Source organism: Brachyhypopomus gauderio, chromosome 14 (genome assembly GCF_052324685.1).
Source record: "Brachyhypopomus gauderio isolate BG-103 chromosome 14, BGAUD_0.2, whole genome shotgun sequence".
Classification (NCBI taxonomy): Eukaryota; Metazoa; Chordata; class Actinopteri; order Gymnotiformes; family Hypopomidae; genus Brachyhypopomus; species Brachyhypopomus gauderio.
In genome coordinates this window covers 15,553,013-15,578,928 of record NC_135224.1, presented here as the reverse complement: position 1 = coordinate 15,578,928, position 25,916 = coordinate 15,553,013, and the positions used below count along the sequence as shown (strand labels likewise).

At 41.9% G+C, this 25,916-nt stretch overlaps 1 protein-coding gene across 3 annotated transcripts in view; it reads left to right on the top strand.

The window, feature by feature from the left end:
• The window catches only part of LOC143474547 (low-density lipoprotein receptor-related protein 8-like), a 54,431-nt gene that overhangs the window by 3,304 nt on the left and 25,211 nt on the right, over nt 1–25,916 (top strand). For all 3 annotated transcript variants that reach the window (XM_076972051.1, XM_076972049.1, XM_076972050.1), the window contains exons 3-4: nt 14,732–14,854; nt 21,619–21,741. In XM_076972051.1, coding sequence (XP_076828166.1) covers nt 14,732–14,854; nt 21,619–21,741 — 246 coding nt within the window. The remainder of the gene's footprint in view (nt 1–14,731; nt 14,855–21,618; nt 21,742–25,916) is intronic.

Below are 25,916 nucleotides of genomic sequence, written 5' to 3'. Positions count from 1 at the left end.
GTTTGGGGTACTAGATAATACAGGACTGATTCATTGCCATTTATGGTGGGCAAAAAGTCCCTAACCTAATTGACATTTTTTGAATAGCAACACTTCTGTGTGGTTTCTTTCTGGTTGTTTTCAGTGCATGACTTAGATGAAGTGGTCTGACAGTGTTTACAAATAGAAGGGGTTTAATGCTCCCTAAAAGAGCCCACGTGGAACAGCCCACGTGTGGCATGTGTTCAGTGGAGTTTGGGAGCTTTTGTTGGTCTGTGGTACTGAGGGCTTCTTTATCCTGCCATCAAAGCCACATTGGTTATTCAGAAGACATGCATAAGTAGGACAGTTGTGGCAGGGGAAAGGAATACCTCCATTCTGACCAAGCAGGAACACTCTGTGAAGCTTTTTGTGTGCTTCTGCCTTAGTCTGGGTACAGTTCATAGAGAGAATTATAAAAGCCCCTTCATCCTGGTGAGAAGTTTGATTGGATCTTCCAAGGTCTTTGTAATTCGGATATCAGTGCTTAATCACAAGACCCATCTTTAAAGCTGAAATAAGCCTCCTGCCGTCAAAAAGGACTCACTGTTATTCTGTTTTTCACATGCGGACTCCTGTAGTATAATTCCAACCATTTATTGAATTTTTGTGGCGCCCCTAGTACCAGGAATCAATATTTCCATGTTGTCTCCATATTGATCAATTTCTCACATTTAGGCATAAATATAGATGATAATAGTGAAGAAATCACCCCCCACCAAAAAACAAAAACCCTAATATCATCTCCCTAATTGTGCTACAAGTTAACCAGGTGGCCTGCGTGCCTTCATAAGCTTGCCAGGACTACAGTAATTAAGTCATTCTGAGTCAACATTACACCTGGTGTTGAGCCAGTATTAATAGTTTATGTGGAGCATCCATAGCTCTGTGGAAGTTAATTCTTGCATTTGACTGTGTTAGTCATTAGGCAGCATTTCTGTTGCTTGGCTACTTCAGCTAGCTTCACAGATGAGACATTGAGATGGTAGTGCTAGTGCCGGTGGTGGTGCTTGCTTTGAGGTGGAAATAATGACACAGTGCTTGATGCTGATTGCTGATTGGATGACATAATCCTTTCGGCTTGTGCTGTGTTAATCGGTCACTTCCTTTGGTTGTTCAGCTTGCTGTGTGTGCGAGCACTCAGGCCAAGTGCTGCACAAACAATTCACAACTGATGTCATCCCCTGTGGTCGGTTAATCACAGCAGGCCACAGTGAATACATGCGCGGAGAACCACAGTTATGAACTCAAACAGAACTACCTTCAGTTTTGTTGCAGTGTAATTCCAGGTCCATGATAGACAGACACAGTTTACTATATTTGAATTCCCACATAAAGAAAGAGATTGCAGTGGGCCTTGCAATGTATGACAACACACTGCTGAATCCTTAATATGACACAGTCCTGGCCTATTTCGATCAAAATGGTTTCCATTGGTTGGATATGTCCAGTCCGCAATTCATCAAAACACAGCGCAGAACACTTAGCTGAAACGTCTGAACTTGGACCGAATGCTCACAGCAGGCCGATTTGCATATTGCAGAGTTACGCAGTACCAGTAGTGCAAAGGTCATTATTGATTAACAGATGATATATTGGGCCGTTACGTGAGTCCATATTTCACTTACTAATGGGACTGAACGATGGCTAAATAAAACAATGTCCCCACACTGTCCTTCCCGGCATAATGGCACAGCCAGCTGATCTCTGGTCTCCTGCACTGAACCCTCGGCCAGACACCTGCTCAGGAGGGCTCCACTGTGGTAGCGGCAGAAAGCCCCTTTCTGTAGGAGATGGAGAGAGCACCCCTCCACTCTCTAGGCATCTACTCTGACAATGAAGTGAGCCCCCTTACCAAAGAGTCCCAGTAAGTCTAGAAAGAGATGTAGAAAGAGAGCCGCAGAAGGCCTTCACAATTCACTGGTGAAGGGACTGCGATCATTTTTTCACAATTAACATTGATTACCACGTTGCAATCTCCAGAGACAGTGCACTACAGGACGTGACTATGTTTTGGCAGGAGACATGAGCACCTGCAATTTGTCAGAACACTCTATGGAAACATCTGGTACCACAATGATTTATTAAAGGATTCTGTTGATGTGTGGTGTGGTTTATTGCTGGAAATGTTTGATTATGATGCGGCAGACATACCAGAACACAGGAATAGCTGATTGCACCCATTTATGATCATATAATTACTGAGGCCAAAATTGCGGTTTTGATTAATATGTGATTAATTGTGCAGCCGTAGGAAGAAAATAGCGGGTAATGTAGAGAAAAACAGTACGATAGCAGATCAGTCAATGTCAAAAATCTGTTTCAGACTGTGGAAAAATCTCAGAGCTAAAATGACTGCATAACATCAACTCCATGTTTTAGAGAAGAATTTGGAGCTGTAATTTTAGCTTTGGGGAAACAAAAGGTTGAGCTGTATAGATGTTTGCATTTGTGTTAAATTGTGGTCGTGATTTCTGATGCTGGGAAAAGCAAGTTCATACTAAAGGACTCACGATGTGCAGTACCTTAATTCTCAATTCTTGTCCTTCAGCATCCCACACCATTATTTGTTCTCCACAAAAGGGATTCCTTCATTTTGAAACATCATGTGACATACATGTGACAAACATAGTGCAGATGCCACTTTTGTTATCTACACACAAGCTTCAACACTGCATGTAATAAATTCTTCTAATTGAACAAAACAGTGTCATTATCATCTCTTACCTTCTTCAGTGCAATTTAGTTCTGTTAAAGGCTTCTTGGAACCTGCAGTTTTTATATGATGGCCTTGTGTTCTGGTTTAGAAAATTGTCTTTAATGCATGGTTAAAATTTTTACTTCAGAGCATTTCTTTAATGCGATGCATCATTTTTTTTTAAGACACCCATCCAGCCCTGCCTGCTTTCTCTGACACTTGAAGCCCAATATGCAATCGTGACCATAATTGCCTTCATCCATGAACCCCTGTGGCGTTAGAATTTTAAACTAACCAAGTCCTTTCCAAGCCATAGATTAGCAGTCTGAGAGGTGTGTGCTCTCTTCATCTCTCTGGCTTTTGCCTGTGGTGTGCTTTTTGAAGCAGCCCAAAATCATGGCTGTTAGGGACTCTGCAGTTTAAATCTGGGCATTATCTGCAATTAGTGTGAAGAATGCTGAGGGGTGGTTAGCGAGTGCTGCCTCACAGCATTACCATTGATGTAAAGGTTCTGAGCACCTCTCTATGTCTCCAGCACTTCCTTTTTGGTTTTTTATGTAGCATGTTACCTTGTGAGGTGTAAAAATGTGATGGAGACCACACGGATGTGGTGAATGTGCCATGTACAAAGACAGCACACAAAACTGCATCAGAAGGCTTCTCACAGGATTTAACCTCGAATCATCCTGAGAAGGTTTCTCACTTTTAACATGGTTAAAAGAATGAAAGGTTTATAGGAGTAGTGAACGTTTCCCATTGAAATATTTAGTTGGCTCACGTCAAAAAGCTCTGGGAGTAAGCCTACAGTATATTGGATTGATGTTAAACTTTTCATTTGATTTATGTATCTAATCCCCTCAGTTAGGTAATACTGTGCAGACATAGAATCTGAGATATTACCACTTGCATCATTGTAACACTAAAATTTGGGATGACAATCTCATATTCTCTTTCATAGGTTAATAAATACAGTATCTGTGTTCACATCTACTGTAATTTTAGGGCACTTGGAATGATGACACTGATCCATATTATTTGTGCAGCACGTACCAGATCAATAAAATGTATCAGACAGCATTGTAATCAGGTAATCATTGAGAAGCCTGAGGTTTCATTCCTATAAATTCTGCAAATAGCTTCTTGTGAAGCAGAGAAGAGCTGACTAGATATGATGACACACTCTGCCTGCTCCTTTGATCTTTCACATAGCACTATCAGTATGACGTGCTCGACAGAATTTAGCATAGAGTGATGGATACGGTTTAGAGATACCAAGGAAAATGTTGTGGCAGGCAGATTTATTTTGGAGTGCATATCCCACAAAGTAGGCACAGTGATCTTTGGCATCATCTGGGCCTCTATTTTGTAGCATGGTGTGTAGTCAGAAGATTATGTGTCTTTCATAAAAAAGGAAGGCTGTGAAAAATTTACTTCAATGTTGGCATGGTGAATAGGTTGTTAACAAACGGTATTGAAATCGGCTCAACCAGATGAAAAGGTTCCCAAGTCAAAGTTTAAAAACTTAGGTTACGTTAGGGTTAGCGTTACCCACAAAACTGAATTTCATTGAAAGCATGGTTTAATTATTAGCAGAACAAGTACTTCTCATATAGTGTGTGTATGTGATGTCGTATATCAGGTAGGATTTCTACATTAAACATATACAGTGTGTCCGACTGATAACTAATAGCTGCTTTGTCCCAATGAAGTGAAGTAGTGAAGTCCTTAAACGCTCTTTAAACGATACTATAGCCAACATTAAGATTCAGTCCGGAGCCAAAGTGTCTTTTTACCTCATCTGTGGCATATTGCTTTATAATGAGGATGTGTGTAACTGATTGAAGAAATGTCGACCATTCCCAACAGACTGTTCGACAGAGAGGCCACATTAATAGTTTATGTGGTATTAATGACGCGTCTGTCACTTTGGGGAAATGTTGCTAAGGAGCCAAGTCATTTGAGTGTGGACGTTTCCTCAGTGTTCCCAAAGTTCAGGAGGAAAGCACACCTCTGACACTGAGAACACCTCACTGTGGGTGGGTGGCATTTATGTCTTGAATCAATTCTTCATTTTCTCTGCTATGGAGGTTGAAATACTAAGCTAACACATACTCTCTCTCTCTCTCTCACTCTCTCTCTCTCTCTCTCTCTCTCTCTCTCTCTCACAAACACACACACACTCACACACATACATGCACAAACACACATCTACGCTCGCACATTCAGTGCTGTGAAATCTGTCCACATGTCTACCCAGGAGGAAAAAAAATGGCATCTCTTGTTGATACAGCTATACATGGTCCACGAAATTACAGCTTACAGCACACGGCTCGTCTTCACCTGTCAAAGGCACAGTCCGGCCTTTTCCTTCCCAGACTCCCGAGAGTTCTGTTCACAGTAGGCTCCAGCTGCCGAGAAACACTTCTAGTTGCTGAACGACACACTTGCTGCTGCCCAGAGGGAGACGCTGTAGAGTCTCGGAGCAGCTGGATCCACTGACAGAGCCGCCACCCTCTGATCTAGGCACCGCTCTAATGCAGGAGCAGAGACGGCAGATGGCACCTCACTCTCCACCCCCATCGTGCCCCTAGGGATAAAAGCTCGTGATCCACCCTTCCTCTGAGCATGCATCACCCTCACCCAAACCAAGCCAGGAGAAAATGGCTTTTCACACATCCCCTCACGGCAAAGCACTGGATGGAGCAACGATCTTCCTGTCCGATGGAATTCGTAGAGGCCTAATCTATGGCCTAATCAGCCAGAGGAGGCCCACTCCTTGAGTTGAGGGTCATCGAGAGGTCGAAGAGGCCAGTTAGAAGATCAGGAAGTCTCCCTCACCGATGCCAGCTAATGCCAGTGGCCTCATTAAGAGAGATGAGAATTATTTGAGTGGTAATTGCTGGGCGCTGTCCTGTCTGCGTGGGCACATGGATCAGCTCTCTGTGCTGTATCTAAAAAATTAAAAGCGCTTTAGCGCTTTTACTCACTTTAAAAGCGCGTACCTAATATGAAGTGCTGTGGTCAGAACCATCACTGGCTGCATTTTGGGGTCTGGCTGTCAAGGTCAAAGATTTTTTTTGATATAGGCCTAGTGCTTTTAACAACATGTGTTGTCACAAAGCTGCTTTGCAAACACTTGGGTCCAAATCCATAATGAGCAAGCTAGGGGCGACAGTGGCAAGGAAAAACTCCCTAGGTGGGGATTAGGAAAAAACTTTGGGATGTCCAAGATGTCAGCATCTTTTAATCTGGTTTTCGTATGAGGAGCCAGAGCTTGTTTTTAAACCTTACAAGGCAGATAGTGGTGCTGAGATTACTTTTTTGGCAATAGTTCATTATAAATGTTTCATCTTAATATTTAGGCTGAAACGTCAGCTGCCAGAGTGGAAAATTCTGTATAAATGAATTTGTTTAGCAAATATCTGTTTCCAACCTGAAAGCCTGTAGGAGTTCTAGAACACTGAGGCAGCCGTCTGGTAGACATGGCAACCGCTTACCTCTCTTGGAAGTGTCTGGACCTTCAGTGCATCGATTTGAGCTGGACCGGTGCCTGAGAATGTTGTGGGGGCGATTGTTCAGCCTGTTGGACATTAGTGCTAACTTGCGAGTGGAGATCATCTCTTAGGTCAGGAGCATTCCTCAGATGCAGGCTACTGCCTCTGTGATTTTTATGGTACCAATGTACCGATACATGTAGGAGAAATATTCCCATCACCAGATGATTCACAAGACCAGATGTAGCACTCTGAAGCAGTGAGAGTGTAGACACACACACACACACACACACACACACACACACACACACACACACACACACACACACACACACACACTCGCACACACATGAATAGTCACAAACAATCAAAACCTAACTAAAGTCATCAATCCAATCGTTGTTTCTGAAGTAATGCATAATGCAAAAAATGTGACCTAACACATTTAAATAAGGCACAATTAAGATTTCTTTTTATTGTCTGGGAGAATAATTGCAAACGGAATAAATGTACATTTATAAATGTTGTACATCTTCCTATTCGCAGGTGTTTAGCAAATCATTAGCATATTCTTCAGTGTAGTTGCACCGTAAACATTAACAGGCAAAAAGCATTTTAAACTCAATTTTTGACTGAAATGAAAAAGTTTTGAAGTATAAAATCCAATATGTAATGTGCATAGCAATTTTAATCTAGGCATTCGTTGATGTGTTGTTTGCCTCTGGGTTTTAATGAAGTCATTTGTGCAGTGGAAGTATTACATTTTCAAATGTACTATTGATTATTTAGTGACACATAATGGACTGGGCACCATGCCAAAATGGTTACAGTATCATTTTTCTTTTATCCTTCTGTTACAATGGCTTCCAGTTCTGAGATCAAAGTCAGAATGACAGTATATTTCTCATGCATTAAACTTAATCATTCCCCTCAATGTGAGAAGCTTTCTTTTTACTAGCCAGTGGATGAATGTTAAATTTGATGAAGAGCAGACGTTTGCCTGCGCCACATGAACATTAGGCTCTGTAACAATGTCTGTCTCACACACAGTCCCTCATCAGGCAATTAGATGTAGGACTGCAGATAAAACTACCTGCAGAGAGCAAAAAAAGGCACATTTTATCTAACCCGTAAGGTACAAGAATAAAAGACATCCCTCTAAGTTTATTTAATGCTTTACATTGACTGTAAAACAAAGTAACAGAGAAAAGTGAATCAAAGAGATAATCTACTGGAATAAAATAGAGGACGAAAGCACATGGCACATTCTAGTCAATGTAATTTTATTAATCAGAAACCACAGGTATAGACCTGTAAAAAAAGACCAATAATAGGGTCTTAATTCTGCCAGTAGAATTTCTGACAGGACGGATTTATCTGGCGGCTGGAACCTCCTCTAATGTGTGAGGCAGGATTTTGATTTTCAGACTTTGGCACAGGTGTGATTGCTGCCCGTCCTCTGAGGCATTCTTCAAGGCCAGGTTCAGTGACCAGGCATTGCTTACTAAACCTTACCCTTAGCCACCAGAAGAGAAACGTCTACTGAAGCATCAACGTGAAGCAAAACAACATTATAGGTTTCACATAGGGGCCTAAAATATTAAACATTGCTTACTGTGCATTTCACCCAAACATCACTCACTGACATTATTGCAACATGTTTTCAAACTTTGGTAGCAACCTCCAGGGATGTGTAGCTTTTGATCAGCTTAGTTCTTTTTCTCCCCATATTAAGCAATGAAGAAGCAGATAACTATGGGATTGGACCCCATTTAATATTGGATCAATAAAACCATCCACAGCGTAGAACGCACCTAAAAACAACAACAAACAAAAATAATTATCCAGCATTTGGTCGTTTGCCTTCTTGGCCGTGTGATGTACCTGTAGAACTCGATGCTGCAGCGTCTGTCCTTCCTGTCTGACACAGCCGGGGGAGAACAGCGGAGTCTCTTAATTGGTCCCGATCGGCACCGTGACTTCCGTCTCGATGTATGACTGTCACTCTGAGATTCCAGTTTTCCTGCTGCTTCGCTCTACCACTGTGACCTCTCCTTACTGCCTTGCAGCCATTGTAGAGGAGCTCTAACCCAAGCTAGGCACAAGAGCTCAGATTAACTGCAGGGTAGATTCTGTTTCTAAAGTAATGAAAGGGGGATTTGAGAGTGTCTGCTAACAATGACAGTAGTGGAGTATCGGGAGAGCAGTGTCGGGGATTTCTGAACGAGTCCCTTTGCCACCGTTCTCTGGATGCAGACACGGCAATGCAATCTGCCGTAATGCGATTTTGGTTCACAGAGAGAGTATGGTGTAATTTCAAAGGATGGAAACGCAAGTTAAACACTTATCTTCCATTTATTATCAAACTCTGCTTTGAAGCTGTATATCAAAGGTATAGGGTTGGCTAATGTATTTGTGTGCCACTGTGCCAATGTATGTGTGAGTGTGTGAAGAGAGAGAAAGTAAATACATGTATACCTGCATACTAGTATTTTCTTTTTTAATCCATCCTTGTTTTCTAAACGGTCACTAATGAGGTGTTGAAAGTTACACTGGGCTGGTTAATACGTCAACACTCATCAAGTTAAAAGACTTGATTGCACAGTGATTGGTGGCAAAAGTCCAGGAAGACCAATGATCTTAATCACAAAGCACTCAAAGGGGGGGATTGATTAATGCCAGGGAATGGGATGGAAGCGAGGGAAGAGAAAACAACATTCATGTACACTTCTATCAAAACAGAAGAGTGTTCCCTGCTGTTGAGGAGTCAGTGGGCGATCTTGGCTGGCAGGCAGACCTTCTCATTTTGTTGCCGGCATATTGCATTCATTTGACCTACCTGTTGCTGTGTGGGTGTACCTCATGTGCCTTTCTTATTCTCGTTTGTATGACTACGGCTAGCCTAAGGTGACTAGGAATGATTTTGGAGTGAGACGCTGAAGAATTTGTACTTTGTGGTTTCTGTGGGCTGAGTTCTTGGATCGTAGGATTTGTTTAAATAAAACAAACATTTTTTTAAAGACTATTTTGTAGACTTGTGATGGATTCTGTTAATTCTGTAGTGGCTTTCATTATCAGCAATCTCTGATACCATTGGATGTGACCTCCATGTGTGTATATGACAGGTCTGTCAGGATTGAATTCTCATTTTCAGTATGTACAGCTCAGTAAGGCTCTGAATGTCCCTGAAGGCACAAAGCTTCACATGTATAAAAGCATATGCAAATGTAACACCCCAAAAGTATCTACTAAAAGGATTGCATGTGCATTTTTCACATTAATAAAACAACATGCATGGGCTTGCCTTACTACAGAATTTCTTGAATTTCTACTTAAGGGTACAAAATAAAGGGTGTTGTCAATGCAAACAGATTAATTTAGCATTTATTTTGTGTGTCTTACTAAGCCTCACAGAGCGCCACTTGCGTGTGTACTAATCTGTCATGCGTTTCATGGCTACTGTTGTTTGTTTTCATGAGAAAGATTTTGAGGAATGAAAGTACAGTCACCAGCACTTTTTAAATGTCAGAAGCCAAAATAATTAGACATCCCTAACAATTACCATTTTGGTTTTAATTATTATTTTTGGTTGTGTTGTTCTTATGTGTTCCCATATTCTTCTCTTTTCTTCATCTTTTTCAGTTTTTCTTTAGAATTTTATAAAATGGCCTTTTATATTTATTTGTTTATTTTGTGTTGGCCTGGTCAGCCAACACCTCTAGTATCCCTTAGAAGTTCAGATCAGTTTCATATTAGCCCTCTTGCTGCACACTTTTAAGATCTGTACTCAACATTGCTATAAAAAGCATTTATAACGCACACAAGCTTCATATAAACATTTTCTTTGCACGTCATATACGGTCCCTGACATAAGTTCTGTCGCTTATCCATGTTGTGGAAACAAAAGCTTATAACCTCACTTTAAATTCATCGATTGGTTTGAGGAATGATTCATATGAAAGCTGAAACTCTCCCAAATGAGATTTAATTTACGAAAATAAATTTGCTTTACTGCAGAAATATTGATCATTTAATGAACACAGAAAGGTCAGATTTTGGCAAGACAAAAGTTTTGTCGCCTTGTCATATAATGGACCCACTCCTAGTTTACAGCCTCACCTGTGCTCACTAATTGATTGGTTAATTAGTGGGTGTCTATAAAAAGATCTCCAGCACCCCAGACCTTCACTTGCACTGCAACTTGACCACTGAAAACATGACATGATAAGCGACAGAACTTGTGTCAGGGACTGTACTTTGCTTGTTACTTTTACGTGTTAACACGCCTTTTCATATTCTAGCATGCATGTTACAGCCCTCAGCTAAGTCAAGAGCATGAGGATGCATAGACAATAGGCAGGTATGGAAAGGGTATGGAAGAATAGCAGAGACCAAATTCCATAGACCACCATTTGTATTCTAGAAAAACTGCATAACCAAATTCCCAAGTTAAGTCTCTAGGGCAGGGGTACTCAACTAAATTTGTCCGCGGTCCAATTTTGGCAGATAGCTGTCACCTGAGGTCTGGGGGATGACGAACGTAAGTTGTTGAGCGGGGGTGGCAAACGTAACACTCGTGACGGAGTGTTTTTTCAATAGCCCTGAAAGAAATGTTCCGGTTTAAAATTAATTCTCCCGTCCAAATTAATAAATGTGGTTTTTTTTGTCCGTATCCAGTTAATCAGGAATGAGATTGGGTCCAGACAGGACTGCGTTCGGGTCCGGACCGCGGTCCGCCAGTTGAGTACCCCTGCTCTAGGGTTTAGAATTTAGCTTATACTCAGCCTGGGAGAATGGCTGTGGTGATGCCAAAGAAAAGAAATAAACAAACCCAAATGACCTCACCCAAATTACCAAAAGTACCTCACCTAAATTACCCAACTTACCCCAATTACCTCATCCAAATTACCTACATGACCTCACCCAAAATCATAAAAGTAAACTCCAGTCCTACCTAACAATAAACCGAAAACTGAACATCGATATTCGTTACCTAACATGGACCTTTTTACGTGCTGTATAATGAATAGGTTTGATCCGGTAACCTCTAAGTTCCTCTAGGTCTTGAGAATAATCAATTAGCAGTGTAGTCTCCAAAAGTTTGCTGCAAAGCCAACAATGAACATTGTTTTGAAAGAAAGAGAGAGAAAACCGTAAGAATCCACACATATGTGCCAAGGCACTGACTGCATGCTTCTTTTCTTAGGTGTGGAGCCATAATTGAAATTTGTCCTTTTTTAGCGAGGGATACACTTGACATGTGGTCCCACGCACCATTCCATGCTTTGCTTGTGCACTTCTTGGATTTTGTAACTTGCTGCTAACCGCAAATGGCGCTTTGAGTAAATTGACAATTTTGAAGGCAGACCGGCTGAGGAAATGCTACTCCTGGGGAACCGGAGGAATGTTCCGGTTCCACGTAGCCGGAAAATGGCTAACGAGTCCCTATGAGTGATCTCGGTCGCAGAAAATTCATGGAAGGAGACTGCTGCTATGATGGGAAAAGAAGAGGGGGTTCTCTCTTTCTCCCTGTATGAAGAAGGTGAACATAGTATTTTTTTGTCATTTTTGTATGCTGAACACTGGGAAGCTGTGGCAGCCATATTTGACGATCCTATGGGCAGTCACATTCAAGTTAAACACATAAAATGTGACACAGCTTACCCCCAGGCAAGGCAGCCAACTGCATGGGCCCCCAGGCCAGTGGGGAGCCCCCAAAGTCGAATATGTCAAGTTTTCAATGACAGTATGAGACCTAAAATTCCCTAAGGGGAGCCAGAGAATTTTTGCTCAGGGCCCCGACAGGCTCTAGAACTGCGAATGGGTGAAAGTAATGAGACAGAGCTCAGGCTTTAGTTTGTGTCATGAACTTCAACTTTTTTTATATGCGATTAAGTTCAAGCACCATTTTTGGGTCTAAGATGCATTTCCAAACACATTTGCATATGTAATTTGGGAATGTACAATAGTGAACATAAATGCATTTAGGCTTGCTTTGTTTACTAGACTCTATATTGTATTGACTTTGGCTAAATGTCAGCAGGCTACCTAAAATGTAAACCCTAACATTGAAGATTAAAACACATGCTTCTGCACTAAACTGACCAAGTAGGACAATCGCATTAACAGTGTGTGGTTGCGTGTTGACAGCATTGGTCAATTATTATGGGATTAATTGAACCCAATGGTGCCATTTCTAGCTCTCCCATACTCTTCTCCTCCTCGATGGTGCCTCCTCGTGCCCCATCACATCTGCTCCCGTCCTGCTCTCTCACTCCATCTACACACGTTAAATTCTAACTTAATTAAAAGAACCAGAGCCTCCAAGCCAGATGGCACAAATCGGCGAGATGAATTATTGGCCAAATCACAACTCTTTTATATAAAAAAATCTCTCCTTCTCGAGAGCAGAGATCCACACTCTTGTTCTAGTTGCCAGAAACACGAGTAGAGGTGAGAACTCAATAACCGACGACAAAGAACAATGTCAGACACGTCTCTGCTTATTCCTCCTTATTAAACTGAAATGGAGCCTGTTAGGTTGCTTCTCAGCACCTGTGATAAACAACTTCAGGCCTGCGCCTTCGGAGGGGATGGAGCAGAAATTCCTGCATGGTGTCGGATGTAATTACAGTTAAAAAAAGAGTGATGTAAAAATGTTTACGGCTGTGAGACAAACCTATAGATGAATTGCCGATCCAATATGTCTGGCGGCATCATGTAGAATGATGAGTAGGCCATTCCTTTAGGTTACACGTCTCTCTTCGTTTGGTCAAATGCATGTGTGGCCGTTAGGAGACGGAGGAAAATGAAAAACCACCTCCACATCACAGAAGAGAAATAAGAAAAAGCTGTAGAATTCAGTTTCCTTTATATTAGCTGTCAGACCTTGGGATTTATGAAAGTTTTTATGACTACCCACTCTGATTCACTTACACTCGAGTGCAGCAGGTAGAAAAGACTGGCAATTTTCTGAATTTTGTAACATTTTTCCTAAGTTCTATACATTGTGCCCCTTTGGATTTATATCATTTTATGATCTTTCATTTTATGATCTCTCTACACCTATTTTTCACAGATGTATGGCTTTTCCCTCACACTTTGAACAGCATTAGTCATGTATTCTGCATGTACTGCTGCTCTGTTAGAAACATCTACTTTACATTCATTGCACGACTGACTACTTTATTAGATGCACCTGTCTTAAAGAGACATTCTCTGGGTGGACAGTATTTAGACCCTTCACTTAGTACTCGATTAAAGCACCTTTGGCAGCAATGACAGGTTCAAGACTTTGAAACCTTTCTCGGGAATTCTGGAATAGGTTTCCATCCAGGATTGCGCTGACGTTTTTCAGCATTCATCAATCATTCTCCGGCCTATTCTTCCTGTTCCTACAGCATCAGTACAGCATGTTGCTGCCATCACTGTGGTTGACAGCAGGAAAGGTTTTAATGAGGTGATGCTTTGTGCCTGGTTTTCTCCATACATGCTGCTCTGTATTTTTAACCAGATAGTTCAATCTTTGTTTCTTCAGACCAGTGAATCTTGCTTCTCATAGTCTGAGAGTCATTAAGAGTTCTTATCGCAAATTCCAGTCAATCCCAAATAAGCCTTCTAGTAAGGAATGACCTGTCTGGCCACTGTACCATAAAAGCCTGATGGGGATGAATGAGAATGTGGGGAGTCCTGCACCAATGCTTGTCCTTCTGTACAGATCTCTCATCTCCACTAAGGAACTCTGGATCTCATTCAAAATAACAATTGATTTCTTGGTTACCTTTCTGATCTGGGATTATTTGTGGTTGTTCTGAACTTCCATTTAAGAACAATGAAGGCTGTGCTGTTGAGCACTTTTGATGCTGCAAAAATGTTCTTTTCCCACAGTCGTGGCTTGACACAATCACTCTGAAATGTATCTTCAAACATGACAGTTTGTTTAGACATGTGTACCTTTCCTAAGTACATCTACACAATTCAGTTAGGTGGAGATGGGCTCCAATTGCATTATAGAAGCACTTTAAGAATCATTGATTTAAGTAGAATGCACCAGATCATTACAAGTGTCACGAGAAAGGGTTTGACCAATTCTGAGAAAGTGATAGATTGATGGGAATCCATTTTAAAGCCAAAATGTGGCCCAATTGAAAGGGACTGAAAAGAAAAGGCACCAGCTGGGCTTAGCTGTGATTTGTGACTACTGCACCACCATTGGGACACCCGTGATTCAGATTAACACTTCACACCACCTAGCTGGACTTGCTGGACTTGCTCTTATCCCAGCAGTGCTAGGAATGTTGCCTTTGAAAGATTTCTACTGAAACTTTACTACTAAAAGGAACTGCAGCCTTTAATAAACTGAGCTAAATATGAAGGCCAAAGTTATTTCTATAAATACACAAGTAATTGCTTCTATGTACACAGTAATTGAGGGAAAATAGACCCAATAGACCCAAGCCATTTCACACAAATTTTGAATCCCACCATCTCTCTCTCTCTCTCTCTCTCTCTCTCTCTCCAGAGAAGAAGACCTGTGCCCCATCAGACTTTGCGTGCGAGAACGGGCAGTGTGTGCCTGGCCGCTGGCGTTGCGATGGTGAACCTGAGTGCCCGGATGGGTCGGACGAGGCCGAGGCTACCTGCAGTAAGCAAACTCGGGCCTCACTGTTCTGGGCTTTTAGCCATTTTTCTAGAGTTTTCCATTTCCTATACTGCATTATTTCTCTACCATATAGAAGCTATTTCCAGTGTTGCAAATCATTATAAATATTTTTTCAACACGTGAATTACAACACACATTTTATGAAATTATCTTAAAACTTCTGGGAGTATAACAATGCATTAAAAAGCTGGCAAAAATCCTTAGGAGAAATTCAATAAAATGACCATACTGAGCAAAATACAATAGATTTACATTTGTTGTCATTGCTTTTAGGTATTTTATCGATTTAGCAAAGCACATCATTTTGTCTTTCTGCAAAGCTCCATCTTAACCTGTCGTGAATAGGTTAGCTTCAATGGTTACATGGATGGTTACACACCAAAAGATTCAGTTATAAAGTGTTTTACAGTGGGTTGCGAAAAAGTGTGTGTAACACTGTGTGGACTGTTTTGGTCTGTTTGTCAGTGGATTCTGTTGATGGGGACCTGGCCTGCATACAAATCCCGCGTCAAATGTAAATAATGCTGAATAATTAACGTCTCTACTATTTCAGGCTCAGGATGTGAGTAGAATGCATATTGTTTTGATGGTTCTGGCAGAAATAAAAAAAGGAACAAAGGCTAAACAGAGCAAGATCATTACAACAGATTTTGGGACTTGCTTTCATTGATTTAGGGCTTTCATTGATTTCCTAAAGACCATCTTTGTGACTTTCGGCTCACTTGCGTCTCATCAGCAGATTATCTTTGAGGTGACTTTGCAATCGAGAAAACTCTAGCGGTAATGTGAGTGTTTTACAGTTGGTTGTGGCCTTAAATGTAACATTATGTGGTCCACTGTGTTTTTTTTTTTACTGGTTTCTATTGATAATGATCCGGTCTGCATACCAAATAAATATTACATATAAGTTGTACTAGATATTTAAAGTCTCTGCTATTTCAGGCTTGGGTGTGAGCTGAATACATATTATTTTACTCAACAGAAGGCAAAGTTAATTCAGTAAGAAGTATTCAGTGAATCTCATATTACTGCACAAGCTCATGGGACCTCTGCGTATGGCCTCTTCTCATGAATGATTCAACAGCCATCCTGTGCGAGTTAAGAAAATGTCATCCTGTGGAGGTTCAGCATTACGCAGACATGGGGAGATGTCTACACAATGGCCTGTTTATACTAGAAACCCAATTAAAGATGAATGGGAGAGAAATTTAGCTAAACAGAACCATTTCAACACAGTCGATCGTACTTCTGCAGATTGCACCAGAAGTGTTTAGAGAGTTTTCATGCTAATTAATTGATGTGTATTGTGGGTGCTGCATTGTGGATGATGGTTCTGCGCTAATATGTGGTAGCAGATTGGAGAGAGTGGACTTAGCTTCTCTTTTTAGAGAAAAAATACCTGAATTACTTTCTTCCTTAGGAGAGTGTTATGTGCTTAGTGTCCAAGAAGTTTGTTATAAACAAGATTTTTACCATGATTATATTACTCATATCCATTGTATAATGCATAGAAGCAAACATTACAGAGCAATAAAAGTACAGACTATTTATATTAAAGAAAACACTGGCTAACCACATCTATGCAAACTACTTTCAAACAAACAGGTAGTTTCAACTTTGTTGTAATCTTCATTGAGTATTCAGTGACAAGTTACATGGCCATTTTTCATCACACGGCCAGTTTGGTATTAATATGGATTGACATGATGTAGGAACAGGAAACTGACATGACTGTTACTCTGGACATTAAAGAACTTCATAAAACATGGTGTCTGCTTTGTGCAGGCCCCACTCTCTTTGAGGTCAGATGGCTGATGTTTTGGTACTTCAGAATCAAGAACAAGAAATAATCTGTGTGATGAAAACCATATAGACTGACACAGACATTTTATTTTTTATGAGCATTTTGAATAATCTATTACAAATACATTTGCGTTGACTTACCATGTGTATGTGTGTGTGTGTGTGTGTTGTGAAATTTGGAAAAAGGTGAAGCTGCATGTCCACAACTGTGCTCAACCATAGCTGACATATGGTAACCATGGCAACAGAGGCTCATTCAAGAATAGGTATATTAAGTACCTCCAGTGGGCCATGGACATTTATTAGACAGGTTGAAAAAGCAGATCTCTTTAATGTCCTGGGTAACAGTCGTATATATCTATCTGTTCCAGGACTATGTCAGTCCATTTGGTTATTACTCGTGTGGTCAGGTGTGCACAAACAGGACGCTCATGCAAACAAAAATGTCTTCAGCAGGCATGTACCACAGAGCTGATAGGATACAGCTGGTCTTGGCCTTGAATCCCAATGTGTAACTGAATCCACTGGCCAAAAGTCATAATCCCGTGATTTGTCTGAAAATTCTAAGTCAAGATTATGAAAAATGTTGAAAGCACACCTACTTGAAGGTGCGTTTGTTTATCTCTGACAAGAGAGTGTTTTCCTTAGCACATAAAACACTATAGCCTATGTGTTAATCGCTCTGTAATATATGCTTGGCAGGAATTGTGCTCGTTAGCATGGTAATAAAAATTTCCTAATCTTAAGGAGGCATCTTCTGTGGAACACCAGACAGAAAGTTGTCCAGATGCATTAAAATGGAAATGAGTCCTTCAAGGTCACTGATGCGTGCGGCGCGGCGTCAGCGCGTCTGAAGCTGGGGGGGGCGAGTGAGCCCCGCTGCTGGTCCTGAGCTGAGTAATGAAGACGTTAGTGTGCGTGACTGGATCTCAGCCACGTTTAGAGCGCGTTAAAGCAGAGACACAGGAGGAGGAAGCTTCACAATTTGAAAATAAGGCTACATTCACAGGTAAAATCATTTTCCAAGTTTTTTTTCTCGATTTGGTTATGCACGTAAGGTCTGTAGTCTTCGGGATAATATGGAAAGGCCAGAACGTATTGCACACGTGTGTGACGCGAAGGCATAATCCCTATCTATATACTATCGGGAAAACGATTAAATCAAACCACAGGCTAAATGTAAACTCCTAAAGTGGAGACAAACGATGAATGAACTAAGAAAACAGAATAACGAGCAGTCCATTATCATTACTAACCAAAATTAAGCTCACAGAGAACCGAGAGGGCGAAGACGTTAAAACAAGGGCTGTCGAGACTGGCAAACGCTAACTAGACACAGGTGCTAACAATCAAAGACTTGTCAACAAACGAGGGGCGGAACCAACGGAAAGGAGCACACGGAAACAGAACCAGGAAGAAAAGAAGAAGCTTTCGTGATGGTACTATCAAGGGTTGAGACATATTGGGTCAAATTAATCTTGCCTTATGAAGAAAGTTATGGATCAAAGTATCGTTGTTAAGCCTACCTGTTGTTATGGCGACATGCAGTTACATGGGTGTTCAAGGATGTGTCTGTGGCATTGCGTTGCATGAAGCTTTGATCTTTCTGTAGCAAATGTGTCTTGGGTCCTTTCAGGCCACACACACACACACACACACACACACACGTATACTTATTGATGGCTTCTGTGGAGCTGTGACATGAGGTATGTGCATGCACAGACTAACACATACAAACGTAGGTCATTAGCAAACATGCAGAATTGCACAACCCCCAAAGACACTCCGGTTTCGCTGAGCAGCGCTACAAGCGCTTTGGCCATTTCACAGTGGAGTAGCTTTTCGTTCACACTTGACTGGAAGGTCTCACAAGCCTGACTGGCTTTATTCCCTATACTCACAACACTCATCCAGAAATCACCGTATGTCCAGTATTGAGTGTCTTGGGATTTTACGTTGACTTTAAAGACAGTAGTTAACAACAGAAGCCTGAAAACTGAGAAAATGTGTCAAATCCACCAGGCCAAATATGGCAAACCTAGAGATTAGCACGCTTCAGTGGGCTCCCATATGTTGCCTAATACATTGTGTAAGCTGTTGTATGAATAATTTGTGGGAGTAGTATTTTTTATCCTTCAGAAACTATTATCCATTATACATCCAATAAAAAAATTACTGGTGCCTTAAAGCAATATGTCACTAAATTAAAAATAATGGTAGAATGGTTCCAGTGTTGATTTTCCTGAATGGCTATGTTGAAATCAAAACGTAGCCTGCTGAGAGTTTCTCTTCTGTTTCTGTTCCAATCCTGACATTGCAACCTTGTTTGCAAAGATTTTTGGTTTGTCCTATTGGCTCTTGGAGCATGCTTCAATTCCTTTGGTGTAATGAGACGACATCACACACACACACACACACACACACAGACCAGTAAATGACACTTGGAGCTCGAGGCTTCCATGGTGCTGTGGAGGGAGGCATATCCATGCACTAATGTATACAGTCAGAATGGAGAGTCTTTTCCAAGAACCTTGGTTGTTTCTGCCTGACAGGGGAAGTTACAGATGATGGCATGAAACCTTTCACAGTTGCAGGCATATGAGCTGGTGGAGAGGAGCCATCCTAGATGGTGTTTGGATATGTGACCAAGCTTTTGGGGGTTGGGTTGTTTCACTACATGATGAAATCCAGGACAAAACAAATGGAAAAAAGTGCATAATGAAACCATGTTCAAGTGAAACAGGGGAAATAACAGTTACATTTATTCATATTCATTTAACATAGATACACACAAAATAAGAAAATACGAATACATACATCAAGGAAGAAGGAGAAAGCACAAGTCCTAAGGTATTTAGGTGTGCTACTGTCTGGCTGTCTTCAGTTTGACCCTGCGATTGTCTAATGTCAAAGATTTAACTCGGATGGCTTGCTAGTTTGTCAGTCAGTTGTCATACTTGAAATCAGTTTCGAAACTCTTTTTGGTATTGCGATGTTTTATATTATTTTCTTTGTGGCAGTTGCTGATTGGCAGGTGCAGAGTAAATTATATATCTGGCCATATATAAGCATCGCCTCCGTCTGTCATGGCGTTTCAGGCATAATTCAGTGACATCAGTTTATGGAACCCTTGGAACACCGACCGAGAAATGATTTGCTGCAGATGAGTATGACTGATTAATCCTTAATATCCAAATGGGACGGACAGATTGACCTATATGGGATGACTGACAGCGTTAAATGAGTTACCACCTGTCTCAACAAAGACTATAAGAAGACAGCCAGTTTTATTACCACCCCAAAATAAATAAATCAGTGGGGGGGGGGGGGCTGCATGCCATTACAACTCTATTATCACATGTGCGTGTTCATGCCTGGAACTCTTGACCGCTGGATTAATTCGATAAAGCGAGTGAATCAGTGTATAATTTGCGTCGAGGTCCTCGTTGGCCCTGGCCTCTTGGTCTGCGAGGTTGGATTAAGTTGATTCATCAAGTAGCCATGAGCACTGGATTGTTTCTTCAGGGTTTCGTGAAGCCGCACACCTCCCATAGCACACGGTCTGCACCATGTGGAGTGGGGAATGGGCCATCCAGGGAAAGGTGGTCTGTCGCTGTCTGTGTGCACAGTTCACATGCATGTATAACCCTCCGCCCACTGGTTTCTGCCGCTTGCTCATTCGCACACGTACACATGTGCAAATATACTCTCTCTGTCTCTCACGCACACATGTACACATATACTCTCTCTCACTCTCTCTCCTTCCCCCTCACACACACACATGTACACACCACTATTTCCCTCTCACTCTGACTGAATGATTTGTGGCCGCAGCTCCTTTTCATTTCTTCTCTTTGATTCTCATCCCTCCATCCATCTTTCTCTCTCTCTCTCTGTCTGTCTGTTTCTGTCTTCAGGCTTAGCAGTAATAGACTGGGTAGCACATTTCATCTTGCTCTGTGGTATCTGATGCGTCTGTCAGTTCCTCCGTGAGATGTTGGCTTTGTGTCACGGCCTAATTCCAGCATCGCAATGAGGAACAGATGAACACAAGAGCAGGAATATTTTGATTAATTTATGTAGAAGAGAGCAAAACATCCAGAAAAAAGCCAAAAAATATATTTCTATTATAAACAGAATTAAGTATATTTGCTCCAAAAATCTTCTTTATTTTCACACATCATATTTTACTGTGTATAATCTTCACATATACACTGAAATAAGCAGAGCCATCTGTCCAAGAAGGGCAGTAAAGCCCTCACTAAACTGCATGGTGTGTAGGTGCCATGTGGAACACCACGGCAGGAAGTGTGTTATGGATGGCGGCACGTGCCTCACCACACTCTGAAACTAAGTAGCGGCATCCAGCTCGGCAAACGGAACAGATTGCAGAGGCAGGGCGGGGGCCGTTTCCACTGTGGGAGAGGGAGTTGTCCGCCTCCCCTTCAATCACCACGCCTGTGGAGAGCAGGAGTGTGAAAGGAAGCATCTTCCCAGACGGGCCTCCAGGGTTTCCAGGGGCTCCAGGCCTTCCAGAATGTGTGAAGAAGCTGATCGTGAACGAGTCCTGTCTGTCGGTGGTGATGGACGGGGGCGCCATCCAAACGTCCCTTGGAGATGTTTTTTTTTTTTTTTTTTTTTTTTTTTTTTAACGATGAGAATCTGGCCTTTTCCAGACCAACCTGATAATTCACGGAAACACATGAGCACATTTGGCGAGATGAAAATGAGCCCAGCTAAAAGCTAACATTAATCAGTAACTCCCACACGAACACTGTTTAACATAACTATGCTACATCCATGTATGATATATCGCAGAACTGTGTGCCGGTGTCTCAGAGAAGTGTAATGTGCCTACATGTCCTCCGGGGCCGATGTTGTGGCGGCGGTATCGGCGTCTTTCCCGGTTTTAAGCACCACCATCTGTCCCCCTGTCTCCGCAGTGGCCAGGCAGACATGCCCGCCGGACAAGTTCGACTGCGGGGGAAAGTGCGTGGCGCTGTCGTGGCGATGCGATGGCGAGAAGGACTGCGAGAACGGCGCCGACGAGGAAGACTGCGCAGCAGGTGAGACCACGCCTCCTCTCGCGCCTCCTCTCGCGCCTCCTCTCACATCGCTTCTGGAGCTTGACAAGACGTCGTTCCAGTGGATCTCCTCTCTCAGTCACTGTGCTCTAAAATTAGCAGGTAGAAATTAGAGGTAGAGATTAGAAGGTATATTACAAGGTATGACCTTCTTTGACCTGCCAAAAAAGCCTGAGCTGGCTAAATCCTACAGATTTGGGCCTAATCAGGAGTGCCGTATTGGGAGGGAAAGTCAGGACAATTCTAAGAGCCTGTGATTGACAGGGGCCCTAGAAAAATGTTAGATTATTAGCTTCTAGTGCCCAATGTGATATCTTTCCACAGTCCCCCAAATCCCTGGAGGCACCCCTGGTCCTAATTATGTAGATGAGAGCAGGTATGTTGAGTGACTTTGTAACGCTCGTTAGATAGCGAATCTGTGCGAAGAGCGTCTAATCCGTAGCAAACGGCAGATTTGTGGAAGAGGTGCTGTCAACCCCTTAAAATCAGCTAATTAATCAGAGACATGGCAAGATTCCTGAAAGCACAGTGTCCTTGGTTCTTCAGCCGAAGGTTACTGCCTGTGAGTCCTCGTAAGGCTTTATTATAGAGGGAGGGGCTTGAGTTTTTTTCTGCCCAAAACGGTGGGCATACCCTGACCAATCAGGTGACTTTGTGGAACCCCCCTCCCCCACCACCACCACCACTGCGATTATTCCTGCCCTACTTTTAAGAAGCACTGTAATGTCCCTCCCTCTTATTCTCACCTTGTCTCACTGGAGCTTTCTTATAGTTTGTCTCTTTTGCCTCATGCCCTCTCAGTTTCTTTGTCTGTTTTTGACTTTTCCTTCCCTAACCTTATTGCTCCCTCAACCACCCTCTCTGTTCTATTTAAACTGATCATAGGTGTCTTTGAAGATGTCTCAAAGCTGCAGGTTAAAGCGTGTCTCCTATTTCTACGTAGAATTCAAAAATGTGCAAAAGAAAAACCTAACCTAAACTTAATCACTACATAATAATAAATAATATAGCAAATAATAATGAAATAAGGGCTGTTCACACTCAATTGTTATCTGCGAATTGTTATTCCAGTGCCACATTCGGCATCAGAAAATAAGGAGGAAAAAAAACGTTGCACCAATACACTAGCATTCAGGCTTTATACAGTACATCAGTCTTCATCAATTTTTTTAGAAATCTTGAATAATGATCACCATAATTTGGTGTCATTTGCCACCAATACTGCTGTTCAGCTGTTCACACCGCAGTTGTCTCACTGACTTTGACCTGGCAGCGGTGGCCCACCGCGCCCTCCCACTTTTAATCAGCGCTTAATCGTTAAGCCCGTGTGCACGTTGCCAACGCAGACAGACCCGGCGAGCTCGGGGTTCCCGTTTGTCAGTCCCACCTCGCGTCTTGCCCACCTCGCGTCTTGCTAATTATGCACCGCCGAAGTACGTTTAATCCGACTTTAATGACACGTGAATGTGAGGGGAAAACAGAACGGTGGTGCACCTCGGCAGAGACAGCTTGGGTTTAGCAATTCATGATTCAGTTGGGTCTATAATCCGCAGGGCGGTTATGAAGACCTGCAAGTAATAATGTATTTTATTACTCGTGATTTGTGAGTTCTGATGAACTCTGACGAACTCACTTTCGGTCATATTTTTTAAAAGCAAAATGTGAAAGCTAACCAATCAGATAAAAGGAAATGGTTCAGATCAAGCAAGCTGGCTTGTAAAAATGTCCAGTCCAGTTTTTGGCTGTTGGCAGTTGATATGTTTTCTCAATTCGTGAGTTCATGAGAAATAATTGGGTATAGGTAATATAGGTAATAGGAGCACAAGGGGCTGTGAACCCCAAACTGGGGGAATGGCTCCAGTAGATCCCAGGAACAACACCCGAGATCTCTGTCCAGAAGAGTGCAGTACTGAGAACAGCTAAGATACTGTGCCAAAACCCTCAAGCTCCCAGGGCTCTGGTAGAGGAGACGAGCTTGAAGGAAAAAGACTGCCCAGAAGAGTGAGAGGGGAGATCATGTGTGCTTGCAAGATGAAAAGTATCTAGCTTTGACTTTGAAGTTATCTTTCACATGCTTTAGAGATGAACTGATTTGCTGAAACATTTGGCATGTTTGATTACTTAACACAGCTCTACCCCCTCAGCCATGTGAAATGGTGTTTTAGTTTGGCAACCATGCACGATAACGTCAATCCCTATGACTTACCAATAGTTTACAAATCTCTTTGAGCCTAAAGCAAGTGAAACTTCATGATTACACAAATTTTCTACATTGGAAAGAACACTCTAAAAATGTGTCAATCCACAAATCAGGCTGGTTTATTACAGCCTGTTCTTAGACACCTGTACTTGGTCAACACTGAAGTTTTACACACTGATGGTGCTATGCACTGATGATTCCCCTTACTGAAATATCCTGTTATGTGATACAGTATAGCAGTGGATATATAGCTGTAAGTCAAATATGTCAGACAGTCATATGTTTTTGTACTAAATCAATACCCCAAAGTCAAAACTGCAATGGAATATGCCAAACTCTATTAAGTGTTTTGAATAATCAGTTAATATTTAAAGCAAAATTGCAACAGAACTTTTTTTTTTATCTTGCAAGCACGTGTTCATCAAGGTAAGAGTGATGGTCAAAAACACAATGGTGAAACAAATTAAGCTAGTTGATTGAAGCTTAAAATCAACTTACAATAAAGTCTACAAATAAGCTTACTTACAATTAAGCCTAATTGATGGTAAAGAGGTTAGTGTCATGGTGAGTGAGTGAGGGGAAGCTGGTGGGAAGAGAGGGCTGAGAACACAGAACATTTAATAAACATAAAGACAATCGCACATTCACCATGACAAATGCAAATGATGACAGCTACAAATAACAGAAAGTGACAAAGGCCGACAATTGAGGGCAAAAGACTATGGTTTAAATATACCCACTAACGAGGGGAGAACGAGAGACAGGTGAAGCAGGAGGCAGGCTAACGAGGAGGGAGTTGCAACTAAAACAAGAACACCAAGAACAACTACAGTGACATCACAATAAACTAACACAGGCACACTGCGGAACATACCAAAGGAGCCTATGGGGGGGGGGGGGGGTCGTTACAGTTAGAATGCACCATTCAGGGCTAGCATAATGCATTCATATAGTACAGGTGTACTAATACTGTCTCGGTGCAAGAATTTAAGCTGAATAGAAGGTCGTTGATTATATCTAGCCTATAATGAAACCATAAATATTAAGACAAGAATATTCTTTTCACATATTGTCTGTACTATTCTGTCTCGTGAGTTTTATGTTTCTAACAACCTAACAGGTCATAATATTATTATATATAAATACAGCAGTGAGCCTGTGGTAAACAATGCAACGTGGCATTAATGAGCAACTTCCACCGCTCTTGTTATTAGTGCTTTAAAAAAATCCCTTGCTTGAAAAATGCTCCTGCATACCCTGCATACCTGAGAACTAAAATAGTTTCCACACAACTTTCCCCAAACTTTCCTTTCTTCTTAGGCGTTTCTTACACCATTAATCATCTCCCTTTTCTCGCTATTCATCTTACCCCACCCCATGTTTAAAAATGACTCCAGTGTTTATAAATCTCACCCATGTGAACAGTAACAGAGGCTTGTCTAGGCATTCATCAGGATGGTTGATTGTTCCAGCAGACCCCCCCGCCCCCCCACTCCACTTCCTCCCTGTAGTGCTGTCTAATCATATGCGGATGGATGCAACGTGTGGTTTAATAAAGTCGATAGCTGTTTGGCGTCAGGCTAATCGAGTTGTACCCATGTTCAATTATGCATGACTTTCTTCATAGCAGAGTTTGGTTAGCATTAAATCGCCGCTGTAGAAGCTGAAAGTTGTCCCTCTTACATGTGATCATTCCCCGAGGTCCTCTACAGCGTATGTATATGTGCATCAAATCTACTGATAATCCATGTGCTACAGGTACATTTTGCTGTAAGCTCTTCACAGCCCACTGGTTCTGTATAGCTCTCGCCGATCAATAAAGTCCCTCCATCCATCTTTCTGTCAATCCGTCTATCTGTTCATCTGTTGTCTGAGGCAAAGAAAAAGACATCGAATCGTGGCCAGCTTGCCCTAAATTAGCACGTGTCATTTCTCTGGGCAGCCCATGTGTTTATTA